This window comes from Mustela nivalis (genome assembly GCF_964662115.1).
Source record: "Mustela nivalis genome assembly, chromosome: 4".
Classification (NCBI taxonomy): Eukaryota; Metazoa; Chordata; class Mammalia; order Carnivora; family Mustelidae; genus Mustela; species Mustela nivalis.
In genome coordinates, this window is record NC_139023.1 from 65,603,659 (window position 1) to 65,621,569 (window position 17,911).

Sequence of the window (17,911 nt, forward strand, 5' to 3'; positions counted from 1 at the left end):
CCAGGTTGCTACCTCACCGCCGCCCACCCCAGCCCTCCAGCCCCCTCCTCTGCAGGGTAGTGGGGAGGGAGTCCGTTCGTGTCCCCTGGCATCATGGATCCCAGTGCAGGTTGCTGAGGCCCAGTGGATGGGACCATGACCACCCCACTCCCTGACACTGACACCAGCTAAGAGCCATCCCCTCTGGAGAGGTGCTGTGAGGCTCTTTGGAAGACCCACAGGGAGCCCCCTTCACAGCAGGAGGTGGGGGGCTCTGAGCATCTGGATTTTCCATCCCAGATCCTCTAGCTCGAATCAGGCTGACCATGGTCTTTCCAGAGCCCAGGTGGTCTGGGGGCTCTGGCAGGTGTACCCCTTGGACATCTACCCCCATATCCAAGATGGCTTCCAACACCTATGGCTTCAGGAGTATCCAACAAGGGGGCACCAGCAGAGCTGGGGGCAGTATCCTAGTAGTGTGCCCTCCTTCCCGTTCCCAACCTTGAGGGGCTTATGATCCAGCAGGGTGAAGAGGGAAGGAGTAAACACTGTTCCGGGAACTCAGCACCTACAGGGCAGGAAGGCTGGCGTGTGTGGGGCTTGAATGTGTCTTTACCCCATCCAGGCCCTTTAGGTGTAATACTCAGAGCAGCAGGCAGGGGGGAGGGCAGGGGGTTTGGGATCCCCAAGGAGCAGCCATCCTGCTGGGTGCAGGTGCAGAAGGCCGCCGGTTCACTCCATCAGGACACACCCTCTACCCATTAGTCCCTGGGGACCTGACAGTGTGGGTCCCTGGTGGGCCACAGGCTGGACTCCAATGCAGGGTTATGCCAGGCCCAGAAAGAGCTCTGTTTCTCCCACTGTCACCACCTCCCCCATCCCCACATCACCTGTGCTGCCTTTGGCAGAGCAGTTGCCCAGCCACAGAGCCCCATTCATGCCCTCATGCAGCTCAGGCCCCCAGGGGCTGGCGCAGGACAGCCGGCCTGGAGCCGGATGGCCGCCGGGGGCTGAGGCCAGAGACACATCCGCTGCGCCTGGGCGCCTGGCACTCAGACGTTCCTGCAGGGAGGGGCCGCCCCTGCTGCATTCCCCAGTTGGCCCTGACCCAGGTCCTGCCACACCCGGCAGCTGCACCTGCTCCCCCGCTAGCCCCAGAAAATGTGGCCGAGGCGCGTCCCCTCTCTCCACCGGGCTGCTAAATGGTGGGAGAGCCTCTTCCCCCGAGAACTTGGGCCTCTCTGCCTCTCAGCTCCCACTGTGGACCCCAGATTCAGCATTGAAACCAACCCCCAGAGGGATGGAGCTGGGAGGTGGGGCCTTCGGGACGTGATTAGATCAGGAGAGCAGAGCCCGTGGGACCCAGTGACAGACTGTTCCATTGAGGATTTTTAAACCTTAGGATGGTGGGGAAACCATGCCCATCCAGTAGAAACCATACTGTAGATTCCCACTGCTGGTCTTTTCCAGGAAGACCCAGGAGATGGCCGACACTGTGTTCTAGAACAGGCCTCGTGCCAGGCAGTCCTGCTCACCTGCAGGCTAACGTGCGTGTCCCAAGCGTGTGGCCACCTGGCCCCGCTGAGCTGTGCGTTCGGTCGCTTAAGTGTGTTCCATACATTCTGGACTCACGACATTTTCAATGTAAGCTCATTGTGAGCTGAGGAAGGTGTGTCGTGCCCTTACAGTGTCCTTGTAAGAAGTGACACAGAGAGACGCACTCTCTCAGCCACATGAGCGCCGCCCCCTACCCCCTGCCCTGGGAGGTGCCTGTCCACACTCAGGAAGCCAGCATGCCCGCACCCAGATCGTTCTGGCGTCCAGGACTGTGAGAGACAAATGTCTGCTTCTCAGCCACCCAGCCTCCAGTGTTCTGTTCCAGCCCCCCAGGGGCACAGGGACCATTGTCCCAGTGGTTATGGCCAGAGCTGCTGGTTGCAAGTGGCAGAAGAGGACTCTGGCCACGGAAGGAGGAAGGAATTTGTTGGAAGCACGTCAGGCCTCCAGTCGAACCCAGGAGAGGCCGTAGAGTCCGTGGGAGTTTGGGGAGGCTGGGCAGTAGGGATGCACAGCACTGTTCCCGAGACCAGATGCCACCCCGGCCCCACACCGCCACACAGCTGGGCTTGGCAGCCATGGGACACAGCTGGCGCCCACCCAGCAGCCCACGGCCATGAACGACAGCTGCACCGCGGGCGGACCACACAGCCCGGGGCCCCGCTGCTGGACATCGTGGCCTGGGATGCCACCGCTGCTGCCAGAATCTGTGGCCACGAGGTACCGTCATCCCATCACTGGCTATGCAGACACAGCGTCTGCCGCTTGAGGCTCCCCCTGGCCCCCTGCCCCCCTCCACTCACCACCTGGTGAACCCAAACCATCACGTGACATTCTGGTCTCAGTTTCCTCTTCTGGCCTCATTATGATGATGGGCCCCCACGTGCGACTGTGCGTGTGAGTGTCTCTGAAAATGGCCGTGGGTCACAAACACAGGGATCGTCAGGACCAGGCCAGGAGTCTCATCTTGGGCCTCCAGGAGCTCAGTGTGGCTGGGGACAAACACATAGCACCTGCCCCGTGTCCCCCCCCACCCCCCTTGCTCACTCATATTTCACGGCACCCCCTGGTTGGGGGGGGTTGCAGGGAGGAGGCCTGGCCAGGGGTGCACGGGCAAAGGGTACGAGCACCACTCCCAGGCCCAGCCCCCACATACATCCCACGAGCTAAGTCGTGTCCCCTAGACCCATGGGTTGAAGCCCCCACCTTTCCATGTGGCTGTATTTGGAGATAGGGTCTCTAAGGAGGCAAGTCAGGCTAAGTGAGGTCAAGAGGGGGCGTCCCAATCCCACAGGACTTCAGCCTCACCAGTAGGGGGGAACACAAAGCCATCTCTCTCCCCTCTCCGGGCGCATGCACACAGGAGTCTGTGAGGACACAGCGCAAAGGCAGCCCTCTGTGGTCTGGGAGGGAGGCCTCACCAGAAACCAGTGCTGCTGAATCTTGATCTTGGACTTAAGCCTCCAGAATGGTGGGAAAATAAATTTCCGTTGTCTCCTCCCCAGCGGGGCAGCCCAAGTGAACAGAGAATGGGGGTGATCCCTTGAAAAGATGGTGGCAATGATGCCCCCACAGCCTCACCCCTGGAAATGAGGCCATATACCCCGTCCATGGAGACCGAGTCTGCCACTCCACCAGTCAGCTGCAGGCTTTGACAAAGGAGGCACAGTGGGAATGCTCACAGACACTCTGAGAGCCCCTCACGTGAACAAGCCTATGCTAACCCGCAGGGTGAGAAGCCACACATGGCCTCGTCCCCACATGGTCCCAGCCAAGAGCCCATTGGCCCCCAGGAGTGGGACAGCCCAAGATCCACTGATGCCTCCAGCTAAGGGAAGAAAAGCCAGCCCAGCCCAGAAGAACCAACCAGAAGTCTCACAGACAGCAGGCAGGGCGGGGGAGAGAGGGAACCCACGTTGGCACCCGTCACGGGGACCCCACGGCCTGTCGCAGGGAAGGGGATTGGAAAAGCTGCCAGAGGGGAAAAGGGTTTTAAGAAAGATCCACTGGAGTAAAGCAGATGTTCAGCAGCAGGCCCGGCAGCCATGGAGAACCTTCCAGCAGCCGACAGAAAGGAAGGACGCGGGCACGTCTGAGATTCAGGGACCGGGGAATGCCAACAGCTCTGTGGCCCACTGCCGAAGTTCAGACACTCAATTCATAAAAGTGCAAACTCTGTGACTGGCTCAACAAGAAACAGAATTTTCCCTGAGGCTGGTAATGATTAACATACTGAACCATAGGAAAATGTCATCCTGCAAAGGAAATATGGGGCCCGGGGCATTTCATAGAGGAGTCCCCCAACTTTCAGAGAGAGATCATTCCAGCCTTATCTGGAGTCCTCGGGGAATAATAAAGAAGGCACACTCTGAAACTGATCCTGTGAGTCGTCTGAAGACAGCAAGGAAGGCCAATCTCACTCACAAGCCTGATGTGAAATCCTAAATAAAATACAAGCAGATGGTAAAAAGCTTGTAAAAAGTTCAGTGGGTGGGCGTCACCCTGGGGCCCACCAGGCCACACGCTATCAGGATAATTCAGAGCGGTGGTCTTGGAAGGGAGTCAACAGGGGTGGGGGGGGCGGGGCTAGACAGGAGGAGTGGATACTGCTTGTAGGCACGAGGGGGAGGTCCCTGGACCATGAAACAGAAGGTCCCTGGCTTGCAGATGGCCACTGTCCCCTGTGGCACTTCCGTGTGCCTGACTGTGTCCCATTTCCCCTCCTTCTAGGGATGCAGTCCTCTTGGGTCCCGGCCCGCACTCCCGGCTTCACAGGAACTTGATCACTTCTGTAACGACCCTCCCTCCAGATGAGATCCCATTCTGAGGTCCTGGGGCTGGGACTTCAAAATTTGAATTTTAGGAGGACATGGTTCACCCTGTAACATGGAGGTGACCCCCAAACGGGGTAGCCAGGGAAGTCAATATCCCAGTGTCATTCTCCTCCCTCCTCTGACCTGCTGGGGGGCTCCCCAGTGTCCTCAAAAACCCAGCGGGCACAGGAGCCATGCCATCCGTGGAGATCAGCCTCCTGGAGCACCAGAGCTCTGGGCGCAGAAGGCAGAGAATGGACAGCGACCTGGAGGGGCGGCTGGAAGATGCCAGACTCGCATGGACTCCACGCGGCTCACTGCAGGCCGGCCGGCTCGGCGCCACGCAACACTGTCTCCCATCGGGAGTCGCCACTTTAACAGACCCACACTCAACACCCACAGGGCAAAAGAGTTAGGGGGCTATGCAGGGTGTGCAGAGCCAATCCCAGGCCACTGGAGGCCCCGCATTCCCAGTGCTCTTGAAGCCACAGCACCGGCCTCAGTGGCCTGGGGTGGGACCCACGTGGTGGGGCTCCAGCAGAGTGTTTCAGGCAGCCCTAGGGCTCCGAGTCCCACCATACAGAGAGCGGCCCTGCACACCTGCCTGGGCCTTTCCAGGACCAGGCTCTGTCCTCTGAGAGGGGGACCCTCCCCCCAAGAGCTTCGTGCAGGAACCCCCAGTGAAGGCAGTTCCGGGTTGCTCTTCCTCTCTTGATACGGGGAACAGATGCAGCCAGGGAATCCGGGTCCACAAGTGGCTGAGCGCTGGACTCCCCATCACAGGAGGAAGGCAAAACTGCCCTGGTTCCCATGGCATCGGTCTGGTTTCGGGGTGTGGCCCAGACAGCCAAGGCGGGCAAAGCCCATGACGTCTGTGCCAGTGGGGAGAACGGCCGGGAGAGGGCCTCACCGGACTGGCCTCGTGGGACAGTGTCCAGTTGTGGCCTGAGTTCTGCTGGGTGAAGTGGGGAGGGCAGTATGAGAGAGAACATTCTAGAAGCATGGGAACAGCAGGAGCATGGGCAGAGGGAGGCCAGAGCACAGAGTAGGGGAGTAGTGTGGGGCAGAAGCAGGCTGGAGGTAGGTAGGGTCTGCCCCAGGGATTGGGGGAAGCTCCAAGGTGGGGGGGGGCAGTGACCTAGAGAAAGTCCTGGTCTGTCACCTCAGACAGAGGCAGGAAGACCTGGTCTAAGGTGGAGGCTGTGGAGGTGACAGGAGAGGAGGTGGCTTTGGGGTCGAGGAGCAGGAGAGGTGTGTGGGGACTGTGCCGAGGACCCCCATCCTCTGAGCAGCTCTGGGAGGAGGGTCCCCCTCTCAGAGTGGGATGGGTGGGTGTGGGCATGAATGACCGAATGTGGGGCCATCTCGGCCCTCTCCCTGAGACCAGGGCTCCCAGCCCCCGAGGCGCTGCTTCTGGGCACTGGGGGCAGGGGGTCTGTCTACAGCACAGCTCTGCCCGGCCCCACACTCCCAGGCCATCCCCTGTCCACCCTGCTGAAGCCCCATCAGGGACCCCTGGAGCAAACCCAGTACCCCACTGCAGCCAGCAGCCACCACCCATCCCTGCCTTCTCAGGTCTCTAGCCTCACTTCCTTATTTTGATTCAGATAAGCCCCACCCCACTACCTCAGGGCCTTTGCAGGTGCTGCTTCCCTCTTCCTGGAATGGGAGCTCTTCCAGGCATCTCTGATTCCTTCCCCCAGCTGTGCTGGCCCGCTGGCAGCAGCCTCCTGGCTCCAGGAGCTCAGCCCAGAAGTGCCCCACTGCCCTCCACTCCCTGACACGCGGGCCTGCTGGCTTCTTTGCAAGGGGGGCTCTCTGGCCTTCGCCCTAGGAAACAGTGCTAAGGGACAGCCTCATATAGGGCGCCTTCTCCAAGGAGAATGAGGGCCGGTATGTAGTTCCAAATTACCTGTCTTAAATCTTCAAGTTCTGTGCGCTGCCCTGGGGCAACCAGCGTGTGTGGGCTCCAGCCCCCGCTGCCTGGGGGTGGCCCAAGGTGGGTAGGCTAGGAGAAGGGCACTAGGTGCCCTGCCCTGACCCCCTGGGCCTTGGGGCCAGACTCCCCCTGGAGCTGCAGGCTCCCTTCTCCACTGAGAAAGCAAAGATGGGGAGCTGCCCTGGGGAAGGCTGAGGAGGGTGGGGTGCAGAGGCATGGGCCCTGTGCACCTGGTTCTTGGAAGCATATTTATTGTTAGGAGTCTGGGAACAGCGCAGAGGTGGGATGCCCAATTCTGAGGCCGGGGCTGTCTCAGGAGGGATCCGCAGGCCGCTTAGGGGGCCATATCCGGTCTTTGATCCAGTCCACGTACTTGGCCACGCGGGTGTAGACGCCAGGCTTATTAAGCCTCCCACAGCCGTCGCCCCAACTGATGACGCCATACAGGTAGGCCACACCATTCTTCTCACAGGCCAGGGGTCCACCCGAGTCCCCCTGCGGCAGGGCTGCTGGTCAGAGCCAGGCACCAGCTCAGCTCCTCAGCAGTTGTGAAACACCCCACCACCCACTCCTGCTCCGCCTCCCTCACCCCAACCCCAAAAACGTCCCTGAAGAGTCTCCGATGTCCCTTTGGGGAGGACTCCCCAGGAGCTCCCAACACAGACTTCCTGACAGCTCGGGGGACAGAAGACAAAGGTATTTCCAAGTGAAAAAACTATCCCACCTTCCCCTGGTCCCCTAGACACAAAGTCTCCTCATTCCAGGGCTACTGTGACAGCATCTGACTAGTCATTTCAGTTCCTAAACTCTGCCATGGATTCCTCTCAACTCCATGATCAGGAACGTGCATCTGAGCTTGGCTCCCCAAACCACCCACCAGCACACACCCTATGTGGACCAGGTGGTCCCTGTGTTCTGGGCTAATCTCCCCACTTGAAATAACAGCCCTCTGCCAAACTTCTATTCACCCTTCAAAACAAGTGCCAATGCCCCTGCCTCTGAAAAGCCCGCCTTGACTTCCCCCAGAGGGGCTTGTTGTATTCATGTGGTCCAGTGTCAAACCCCCCCTTGCCACTTCTGAGTTGTGTGACCTGGGAAGAGTGGCAGAGCCTCTCTGGGCCTCAGTTTCCACACCTATCAAATGGGAAGTAAAGCAGCTCCTCCATCTTGCAGCCTAAAGAAGATGGTGCTTGTGGAGCCCTTGATAAATGCTAGCAGGGGGCAGGCAGTCTTGAGATCTGGGGCGAGCTCTGGCTCACCTGGCAGGCATCAGACTTGCAGTCGAAGTAGCCAGCACACAGCATGTTGGGGCTGATGTCGGCCCCGTACACCTCCGGGCTGCTGCACTTGTGGTCTGCAACCAGAGGGACCAGTGCCTCCCGCAGGGAGCTGGAGTAGCCACTCACATCTATGAACAGGGTGCTCTCAGGCGGGGCAAGGCTCCCTGGGGCTAGCCACCACTCCCTGGGGCACGGTGCCCCCACCCCCACTCACTCTCGTCCTGGTGGCCCCAGCCTGCAATCTGGCACTTGTGTCCAGCGGAGAAGGGGCTGCTAGGCTCAGGCAGGCAGATAGGCTGGACAAACTGGGAGCGGACAGCACAGCGGTCTCCCTTTTTCTTCAACCGGATCAAGACTGGCCAAGAGAGAGAGAGAGACCAGAGGGCAGCCTGGGACGTGGGGGTCCTTGCAGGGGCCCAGGAGCAGGGGGGCCGGCCCAGGGCTCAGCAAGGCTGGCCTGCCAGGTTTTCCTCCCGCCAGGCCAAGGCCACTCTGCCATACAGAGTTCCCTTGCTGCCCTCCCCTCCCCCTACTCCCTCCCTTCCCCCTCTGTCTCTTTTCCTGCCCCTTCCCTCCCTTTCCCTCTCCCCAGGTGGGCCTGATGCCTACCCACCCCTGCCCCTCTCCTGACTCTGGCCTGGGGTATGCAACACACACACACATCCATGGCTCTGGTGCACCCCAGCATGTCCCAAGCCTTACCCAAGTCATGGTCACTGGGGTTGAACACCGAGTACATAGGGTACGGGATATACTTCTCGATGCCAAACGTCTGTGTTACGTCCGTTGTTTGGTTGAAGAAGTGTTGGCCTAGGACCACTAAGACACTTTCCCTGTGGGGGCTGTGCAGGGCGTCTGGTGGCAGCACGACCCAGGCCCGCCCCCCGGCCCCGCCCCTTGGGTCCCTCCCCACCGGCTCCTCCCCAGAAGCCCTCCCCTCGGGCACCGCCCCTCAAGCCCCTCCCCACAGGCTCCTCCCTTCAAGCCCCGCCTCTCAGGCCCCTTAGGCCCCGCCCCAGATCCCTTCCCTCAAGTTCCCCTCCTCGGCTCCTCCCCGCCACCCGCTGCGGCTCCAGCATCCTGGAGGTCTTCCCAAGGGCGATGCTGGGCAGGTCCCCTGCAGCCCAGGGGAGAGGCCTGAGCAGGGAGCAGGGGAATGGTGGGCTGTGGCCACACACGACCTTGGGCAGTGCCATCTCTAATGCATCCCCTTTAGTGACTCTAAGGGTTTCCTGCAAGGTGGGGTCTATGCTGATTGGGGCCTGAGTGGGTGGAGGCCTGGTGGCCAGATCCAGCTCCTATGTAGCCTGGGTCTCCCCGATATAGCCCTTCATTCCTGCTGGGCATAGGCCCTGGGCCCCCAGTTCAGTCCCCCCGTTCCCTCTCCGGGCCTCTGTTTTCCCAGCTCCTGATGAAGGGGGTAACTCCCACCCAGACCTGACCCTCCTTCATTGGACTCCAGCTCCAGGCCCCTGTGGGACCTTGGCCCCTGGGCCCTCCCAGGCCTTAGGTCCTTCTGGAAAATGGGCTCCCACGCCCTGGGCAGGCACCAGCTCGGCACACAGTGGGGCTTGGTGACTGGCCTCAGGGCAGGGTCAGAAACCCAAGTCCAGGGCCAGAGCTGGTGATCCATAGGTCTCACTTCGGCGGGGGAAAGGTATGCTCTTGGGGTGGTCGGCCAGTGAATGCAGGCCTCCAGGGATGGGAGGACTGGGTTGGCTGAAGGGCTGAGTGTGCAGCCGGGCAGGGTGGATGTCCACCGGCTCTGGGCCCCTAGTTCTGTCCTTTGCCCCTTTTGCTTCTTTGCCAAAGGAGCATGCCCCTCCTGGGGAGCCACCCAGAGTCCATCTGTTCACCTCCAGCGCCCCTGTCTCAACCCCAACCCTTTCCTGGATGTGAAGAATGGGTGCTTGCTCCCCTCCCTTGGCCTCTTAAACCCCCACCCAATCTCATTCATACTGGAGAAGTCTCAGAGACCCTACTTCCCAGGCCCAGTGGGAAGCCTGCTGCCTGTCAAGGCTCCACATAGGGCAGGCCTTGCACCCACTGGCCCCCACCCATGCCTTAGTCCCTGGGTGACCAATGGAGGCTGAAGGCCAGACTCACACTGCCAACCCCCCAGGCCCTGATCCCTGGGATGCCATCCTCTCCAACTGGACCCCCCTGGGGAGCCTCCTAGTCTGGACACCCAGATGGGGAACCTTGTTCCCATCACACTGGGTGAAGCCCAAGAGGGGCTGGCCTTCCCTGCTCTGAACTGGCAGGCTCCTCTGGGTGTGTAGAGGTGGGCCTTGCATCCCTGACCCCCACTCCCTTAGCTGCCAGCCCAAGTCTGCCTTCCCAGCTCATGGAGTGGGCAGGGCCTAAGAGTCCCTGCTGAGGGGTGGGGAAAGGTGCCCCCCCCCTGCACAGTCAGGGATGGGGGGGCAGGATCTTCTCTGAGGAGGGCCTGCCCATAATATGCCCAGCATCCCCAACTTCCCCCGCCCCACTACCCCACCCAGTGCATGACTGTCCGGGCAGGACTGGGCAGTGACCCCGAGCAGGGGCGAGGCTGAACACGGAGGTCTTCCCCACCCCCACCTGGGGTCCTTGGGCCACGAGAAAATGAGAGACCAAAGATTGGGGTTATATGGGTTGTGGGGACACGTGGGGACATGTGTGTGGCAGATGGGTGGGTGGGAGGCTGACAGATGGTGGATGTGAAGGTGTGGAATGGATGGTGGGTGTGTGGCCAAGTTGGGGGAGGGCAAGTGGATGGGCTGAAACACACAGTGAGGGGCATGGGCAGAGCCGCTCACCTGCTGGAGAAGCAGTGGGCCGCGGACACCACCCAGCACGTGTGGACGAGACTGCCTGCACAGAAGCTGTTCCCGATGTAGATGGCGGCCAGCCAGGGGTGGGAGCCCGGCAGGGACGACGAGCCCCCAATGATGCGTGGCCGGAGGAAGCTCCTCTTCTTGTGCCTCTTGCCACAGGCCTGGCGTCCCCCTGGGGCAGGCTCAGCCTGTCTCAGCATGACCTCAGGGGTCTGGAGCGGAGTTCTGGTGAGGGATTCTGGGAGCACAGGTCACCGGGTCACACTGCTGGGGCTCCTTCTACACATCCCTGCCCAGAGTGGGTCCTGGCTGCTGTCCTCACCCACCCCCCGCCCCACCCCAGACGGCTATGCCCTCACAGGCACACAATCTACTCTCTGAGCCTCAGTTTCCTCTTCTGTACAATGGGGAGAACAAGACCAAATCAGTCACCAGGCTTTGTGGGAAGCAAAGTGGTATGGCACGTCTGGCAGGGCTTCCTGTCCCTCTCAGCAGCCTGGGACCTCAGAGCCCAGGCCGGCTGGGTGGCCCCAGGGGTATGGGGACCAGAGGGCAGGCTGGCCTCCTGGAGCTGCCCGCTCCCAGGGTCTGGCTCCAGGGGAGGCTACTGGCCCTCCCACCCCATTATTCACCCCTGACCGGCCCTTTCCTGTGTCTGGGAGCCCTCAGCTCGGCTCAGGCTGGGTGGGAGCCACCCGGAGGACCTGGAGACTGGCTGGCCTGCTCAGACCCCCTGTGCCTGGCAGACGCATGGCCTCAGCTGAGCCCTGCTCCAGGGAACCTCAGTTTCCCCATCTCCCGAGGGGGCAGTGGTGCTCCAAAGAGGGGAGAGACGCGGGAAAAATGGCCGTGACTCCTGTGGGAGCAGGGTTCTCGAGCCGCCTGCAGCCCATTCACGCACCACAGGCCACCAGGCGGCAGTACTCCCAGGAGAGGGCGCTGCCATTCACCACGTAGCACCAGGGCCTCTCGTCCTTGTCCGGGTTCCTGGGGTGCATGGAGAGGCGGGTGGGCCCGGGGCCAGGGGACCTGGGAGAACCCTGTGAGGGAACTCCTGACGGACCTCCCCCCCACTCCCCTAGCAACAGCATTGGGCTGATTGTGCAGATGGTCTGGGGCCCCATTGCTGACCGGCAGTAGGCATGGGGGCCTAGACCAAGCAGGGCCGCAGCGCCCACGGAGTCCACGTGCAGCTCCTGGTAGAGCAGGTCCGAGTTCCAGGCCAGGCAGCTGAGGCCCGAGGCTGCGGTGCTGGCCACACCTCGGTACTCAGTGCCGTTCCCCACAAAGCAGCGCTGGCTGGGCACTGTGGGCGGCATGGTGGGTGGTGAGCCTGGGCTCCGGGGGCCGCAGGGCACGGGGTCAGGAGGCTGACCCACTCACCAATGTTGCAGAGCCGCCCGGCATGGCCCGGGGGGCAGGAGCACACAGTGGTCCCGGTGGCCACGATCAGGTGGCAAGTGCCACCATTCAGGCACGGGCTGCTCAGGCAAGCTGCGGGGAGGGCTCAGGAGCTCAGCCTCAGGCCTTGAGGGTGCCCACCGCGGGAGGGCAGGGTCGGGGCTGTCCCACTGGGGCCTGTGGCTGGGGGACCCTGGGCCAGCCCGCCACCTCGGCCACGGCGTACCTGTGTGGCGGGTGCCCTCGCAGCGGATCTGGCCCTCAGCGCACTCACACTGCTCCACCTGGCCCTGGCTCACTCGGGCCCAGCGGTCGCCCACCTCCAGGTGTTCATAGCGCGTCTCATCAAAGCATTTTTCTTGGGGGGAGGTTGCAGAGTGCCCTCAGGCCGCTGCCCTCAGGCAGGCCCCTCCCCCACCCATCTTCCCAGGACCTGGTGTGCACACCTGTGCCACAGTCCTTGCCTGTGAAAGCCATGGGGCAGGTGCAGTGGTAGGACTCGGGGTCCTGGGTGTTGGAGCATGAGCCCCCATTGAGGCACGGGCTGGAGGCACAGGGATCCGGGGCAGCTGGGGACAGGCAGGAGGAGTAGGGAGCAGGTGTGGGAGAACCCGGCCCACTGGGGTATCTCCCCCAGACCCTCTCTGTTCTCCAAGGCCTTCAGTGCCTTCACTGGGCTTGCTGCCTTCATGCTGCCCCTCTGGGTTCCTTGGGTTATTTGGGGTGCAGGAGTCCTAAGAAGGGGTGCAGACCTTCCCTGTTGTCCCAGCAGCCCCCCACCCCCAACCCCATGCCATGCTCAGACCCTGGGCAAGCAGGCCTCTGGCTCTGTACCAGGACACTGGAAGCCCAGCCCCCATCAGTCAGCACAGTCCCCTCCTGGGATCCTTGCAGGTGGGGCTGTCAGCACCCCCGGCACTCTGCAGACCCTAGGGGCCCTCATCTCTGCCCAGGGTTCCACCTGTGCAGCCACAGCGCCCAGCCTGACCACCAGGGGGCGCCTTACTCCCAGCAATGACCAAGGCAGCCCTGTGGCTCCTGGACAGGGCAGGGTCCTGCCTGGGAGGGGTTCCACCCTCTGCACTCCTGCAGCCCCCCTGGGGTGCAGTGGGTCAACCCCAAAGTTCTCTTCTGCACTCCAAGCAGGACTCCCTGTCCCAGGTCAGCTCTGTCCCCTTGGCTCCCACCCCCATCAGCGGGCTGACCCTAGTACTCCCTTAGACTACCCCCAACCCCAGCCTGGACAGCCCCCCTCCCCCAGCACAGGCCCTTCCCAACCCCCCCACCCCCCGCCAGCACCCACCTGGGTCCTCCCTGGGCACTGAGGTCTGGGCACAGTAGCCCCAGGCCCTGTCGCGGTCATAGTTGTGAGTGGTGGCACACCTGGGGGTGAGGACACAGGTGGGTCCCGGCTCCGAGGCCTCCCACAGCCTGCCTCTGGCAGGATGCCCTGCCGGCTGCTGGTAACTCGCCCCAGTCACACCCATGCCTTCCTTCCCTGCTGGGTCTGGGGCTTGGGCTTGGGGAGAAAGGGCAGAGGGCAGGGGGGTCTCCAGAGTGGATAGGGGCCGTGGGGATCCGGAAGAGGGGAGGCTGGTGGTCGCTGCTGGCGGACCTCACCCTGCCTGGGACCCACCATCGCCTGTGCGCGCTGCCCTCCGACGTGCAGGAGTGGAGCATGCGGCCGCCATAGCGGAAGGGGAACCTGCAGGGCCGCCCGTCCTCTGTGAGCACTGCAGGGTGAGCGGAGGGCGGTCAGGGGGCTCCCGCTGGGCACCTTCTGCCCCATGTCGTACACCCTGCTCCCCAGCAGCCACCTGCCAGCCTCCCAACCCACCCGTCCAGGTGTAGCCCACCGCCTCCGGGAAGCTCTCCTGACCCACCTGGGCCCCCAGGGCTGCTGCTGGAGGGAGCTGCTCTGGGTGGGGGGGTGAGTCCTGTACCACCGGGTCCCTGTGGCTCTGGAGCACTCGTGGCTGGGCTCACAGGGGTCACCAAGGTTACAGGGATCATGGGGGTCCCAGAGCTCACTGTGGCGTTAGGTTCTGGGGGTTCTGTCAGGTTCTAGGAGGAGCCAAGAGGGCTGTGATAGTGTCAGTAGGAGGTGGCCCCCCTCACATTCAGCCCCCCAGTAGCTGGGCTCATCGCCATCCCCAACCTTAGTTTCCATACTGGGCCCTCAGGCCTTAGAGTAGAAACCAAGGGGAACCTGGCCACTGGCTGTCCCCCTTCCCTCCTGCCGAGCCCGCTGGGTTAGGGCGGGCTGGGTGTCTGCCCAGGCTGGGCACCCCTGCCTTCCAGCCTCAGATTCTGGGGATCTGTTCTGGGGGATGGACAAAAGCAGCCGCAAGGCCCTCGGAGGTTCCTTTTACCCACCCCCCAAACAATGGGACGCAAAAGCAGCCCAAAGAGAGGGGAGTGGCCCTCATGTCCCCCGGTGGGGGCCCAGCAGTTCAGATCCCCAGGCCTCCTGTCCCCCAGGCCAGCCCAGCACACCCACCTTGCCTGCTGGAGGCCAGAAAGCCAGCTTGCAGCACATTGGGTCCCTTACCCACTCCACAGCCCTCCCCAGTCCTCCCCAGCCCCGGCCCCAGGACCCAGAGTGGGCACGGGGAGCCCACGGTCCCCATGCCACGGGGTCAGTGCTCACCCTGCTAGCCTGGGGCTGAGCCCCATGAAACCCCAGCAGCAGCAGCAGCAGGAACAGGGCCATTCCCAGCGAGGGGCAAAGGCTGCGACCCCAGGCCCACAGCCCCATGGCTCCTCCTGGGCTGGCACAAGGAGCGGCGGGAGGTGGAAGCGGCGAGCAGGTTGGGTTGGGGTCAAGGCCACTTGGAAATGATTAACCCTGGCTGCCTCCAGCACTGGGCCCACATGTCCCCCCATCTGCTGCCCAGCTCACCCTGTCTGGCCCAGCTGTCCCCTCTGGCATGAGCCACATTGGCCCTGGACCCGACAGGTCCTCAGGTCTCAGCTGCGATGCCTCCTCCCCAGGAAGTCTGGCAGGACACACAGCCCGTGGGGGCTTGGACTCCCAGCCCCCACCTCTCCACGGGACTGGCCGCTGTCCCTTTGTGAACTAGTGAACTAGTGAACTAGCTTCCTCACAGCTTGGATAATTGGTGCTGTCCCCATCTCTGGCCAAGGCTCCCACACCTTATCCTGAGCCCTGGCTGGGCCCCAGAAGAGCTCTTGCCAGGCATCCAGGGTCACCAAGGGCCACAGAGACCTGGCTTGGGGTCCTGCCCAGGTCTGCATGCACCTTGCTCTCTCCATCTGGGACCTGGGATGCGGACATTGCCCCACCCCATGGGCCCTACAATGCGTGTGCCACAGGCACAGCTGCTAGAGGAACCTCCTCTGCCATTTCTGAGCACAGGTTCCCCATGAGTCAGCTCAGCGGCCCACAGGGGCCAGGGCAGGGGCTACCTGCCCTTTCCTCAAGGGATCAGCCTGGCATCACTGTGCACCCCCAAACCATGCTCTCTGGGCCGCCGTTCTGCCATCCATGCAAGAGGAGGAAGGTGGAGAGGGGCATCCAGTTGGGTGGGTGGTGGGTTCAGGGATGGGGGCAGGAGTGTCAGGCAGGGGAGCACGGTGGGTGTGGGGATGGTGGGGGGCAGGAGTGTCAGACGGGGGAGTACATTGGGTGCGGGGATGGGGCAGGGGCAGGAGCATCGGGGGAGAGCGTGGTGCCTGTGGGGACACAGCGAGAGCTTGGCACATTGGGGGATGGTCCCCCTTCCTTCTGACACCTCCCACGGCCCCTTCCACAGCCCTGCTCCCTAGAAGATTCAGAACCTCCCTGGCCTGGCCAGACATTCGCAGGTTGGGCCCTTCCGGCAACTCCGTGGAGGGAAGGGTGCGGGTCCCTCAGCACTCAGCTGCTCCATGTGGGGGTTCCACTAGGGCGACCTGGGTGGGTGACTGGAGCTGTCTCAGCCCACAGTCCCCAGCGGTCCTGCCCCCACCTGGCCGGCCACAGGCCCTCCTGACCAGGCTCCAGCTGCTCTCTGGAGCCTGACACCACCCAGGACCTCAGTGAGGGCCCCCTCCATGGACGGACGGACAGACGGACAGACAGACCCTCTAGATTAGGCCAAGAGCAGGCTTGGGGCCCCCAGAGCCCAGGCAGGGGAGCATAGGGCATGGCGTGACTTGTGGGTCTCTAGGCAGAGCCCTGCCCCCTCTGGCATTCCCCGGCCCCCACCCCCCGGGGCCCTGCACTGACTTGTGACCCATGTGAGCCGCCGCGGCCTCCAGCACCGTCAGGCTGGTTCCACTCTCCACCCAGCCTTGACCTCAACACCGGGAGTTGTCACCACCTCTATCCCTCTCCTGAGACACTCCCTGTGGGCAGGCCTGCGACCCCAGCACCCAGTACGAGGCTCACACTTGGACTTTTGGGTCCCCAAAGTTGATTTATTGAGGAAAGGCTGGAGGCTGAGGGGCAGGAGAGGACAGGATCTGAGGGAGCGAGTGTCCGAGGCCAGGCCACCCTGCACCTCCTGGTTTGGCTCCCGAAGGCAGGGTGGCCAAGGAGGCCCCTTCAAGGCTCTCAGGAGGGCTTGGGGTGGTCTCCTCAGATCATGGGAGTCCACGCGTGTCTAGCTGGGGTGGTGCTGATGTGGGGGCGGGGGGACAGCTGCTGAGGCATGGTGTCAGGCAGCCTTAGACGAAGGTCGCGTGATGTGGGCTGGCCTTGGGCTTGGCAGGAGCACCTGGGAAGGGACTCAGGCTAGGGAGGTCTGATGTCAGGGCCCCACTGGTCCGTGACCTCTGGGGGCACACCCGTACCCCGGGGACACTGCCGCCCAGCCCGGGGGCCAGGCCCGCAACGCGGTCCACGTCGATGATGGTGTTGACCGGGAGGCCCTGGCTGCCTCTGGCCCCGCCTCCTGTCACAAGGAGAAGAGAGAGACTGTCACCCGTCTGCCCTGCCCTGGGCGAGCTCCCCCAACAGGAGACTGAGCCCCACCCCATCACACAGACACGGGTCATCTGTGACCTTGGCTGCCCCTCGACCCAGCTGTTTTCAGGGCACCCACCTGCAGCTCCTGTTCAGCGAGCCCCCAGACCCTCATGGCCCCACCGCCACCTGAGCCCTCCCGTCCTGGCCACCTACTTGTCCTCCTGATGGTTGCCTTGGGGCCATATCTTCACCTTCACAAACTCTGAGTCTTTCCCTGCCTCTCCTCCCTGTTGTGCCCCTCGACGCCATCCCTTCCATCACACGCACTGTTGGTCAAGCACCCTGCTGCCTGCCCCCTCACAGGCCATCCAGCTCCAAGCTCCCCTCCCTTTACTCCTCTGACCCCCTGACCTGGAGCCCCAGGCTGCCTGAAACTGCCTCGGAAGCTTCTAGACCCTGGGGCGGGTCACTGCCCTGTCCTGTCTCCAAACAGGGCTTCCAGAGGGCAGAAATATGTCTTCCGGATGGAGTCTCCAGGAACCAGCTCGAGGTAGGCTTGGCCTCACCGTCAGCCTCAGCCCCCCTCCTGAGCTACCTCGCTCACTCCAGGGCGGGTTCCACAGGCAGGACTCTGGTGCCCCAGTCAGACCAAGGCTGAGCATGAGCTCTGTCCTGTCTGTAGCCATGTCCTTGGTGATCCTGGGGCCGAGGACCCTCAAGGGCCCCTGGGGGGCAGGGAGAGCTCTGAGCCCATAGAGGACAGGCTGGAGGAGCACAGCCCCCAGGGACCCCGGGTCCTGCCCACTGACCACCTGTCCCTGGGCCTCAGTTTCCCCAGCCTTGCTGGTGGAGGGGAAGATGGCTCCCTTCCTGGTACCCAGGCATAGAAGCATAAGCAGGGAGGACCACAGAGGGCAGGAGTCTGGGCTCCCCAGCTGCTCTGTGGCCCCGAAAGTCCCCTGACCCCACCACTCCCCACGCCTCTGGAGGCACCTCCATGTGGCCTCCCTGGGGCAAGTCCGAGCCTGCAGGCAGAGGCGGGTATGCTCTCCGATGGCGTCCAGCCCAAACTCTCAGTAGCAAGTCAAGGGGGCAGCAGGAGGGCCGTTCACCTGGGCCTCCCTGCATGTCAGCATCGGGCACCTGGCCAGCGGGGTCATCACAGTTCTGAAGAGGCTGCCCTCCAGGGGTCTGAGAGGGCAAAAAGCATG

At 62.8% G+C, this 17,911-nt stretch overlaps 2 protein-coding genes across 12 annotated transcripts in view; both read right to left on the minus strand.

The window, feature by feature from the left end:
- Nucleotides 1–6,356: 6,356 nt before the first annotated feature.
- On the minus strand, nucleotides 6,357–14,595 carry HGFAC (HGF activator). Of its 7 annotated transcripts, none has more exons than XM_082728059.1 (14): nucleotides 14,439–14,595; nucleotides 13,672–13,852; nucleotides 13,425–13,521; nucleotides 13,092–13,171; nucleotides 12,235–12,357; nucleotides 12,015–12,146; nucleotides 11,771–11,881; nucleotides 11,519–11,693; nucleotides 11,289–11,374; nucleotides 10,370–10,625; nucleotides 8,271–8,410; nucleotides 7,783–7,923; nucleotides 7,548–7,677; nucleotides 6,357–6,783 (listed from the first exon to the last, which is right to left on the minus strand). In XM_082728059.1, exons 1-14 carry the CDS (start codon nucleotides 14,544–14,546, stop codon nucleotides 6,372–6,374), a joined length of 2,172 nt encoding a protein of 723 aa, XP_082584185.1. In that variant the 5' UTR covers nucleotides 14,547–14,595; the 3' UTR covers nucleotides 6,357–6,371. The 7 variants fall into 7 exon arrangements, with proteins under 7 accessions (XP_082584185.1, XP_082584184.1, XP_082584183.1 ...); XM_082728058.1 differs by having other exon boundaries at nucleotides 6,357–6,794; nucleotides 7,548–7,696; XM_082728057.1 differs by having other exon boundaries at nucleotides 6,357–6,797; nucleotides 7,548–7,696.
- A 1,601-nt stretch (nucleotides 14,596–16,196) lies between these two features.
- Nucleotides 16,197–17,911, minus strand: part of RGS12 (regulator of G protein signaling 12) — a 104,618-nt gene continuing 102,903 nt past the window's right edge. For all 5 annotated transcript variants that reach the window (XR_014311168.1, XM_082728732.1, XM_082728731.1 and 2 more), the window contains one exon: nucleotides 16,197–16,686. Coding sequence is in view for 4 of the 5 variants with exons in the window: in XM_082728732.1 (XP_082584858.1) it covers nucleotides 16,460–16,686 (227 nt within the window). In the remaining variant the exon portion in view is untranslated. The remainder of the gene's footprint in view (nucleotides 16,687–17,911) is intronic.

Coding starts and splice junctions, on each gene's coding strand:
- HGFAC (XM_082728057.1), bottom strand. CDS start 14,546: ATGGGGCTGTGGGCCTGGGGTCGCAGCCTTTGCCCCTCGCTGGGAATG. Junction 12,147..12,234: donor AGGCAAGGACTGTGGCACAG/GTGTGCACACCA, acceptor CCTCCCCCCAAG/AAAAATGCTTTGATGAGACG. Junction 7,697..7,782: donor CTGGGGCCACCAGGACGAGA/GTGAGTGGGGGT, acceptor CCCTGTTCATAG/ATGTGAGTGGCTACTCCAGC.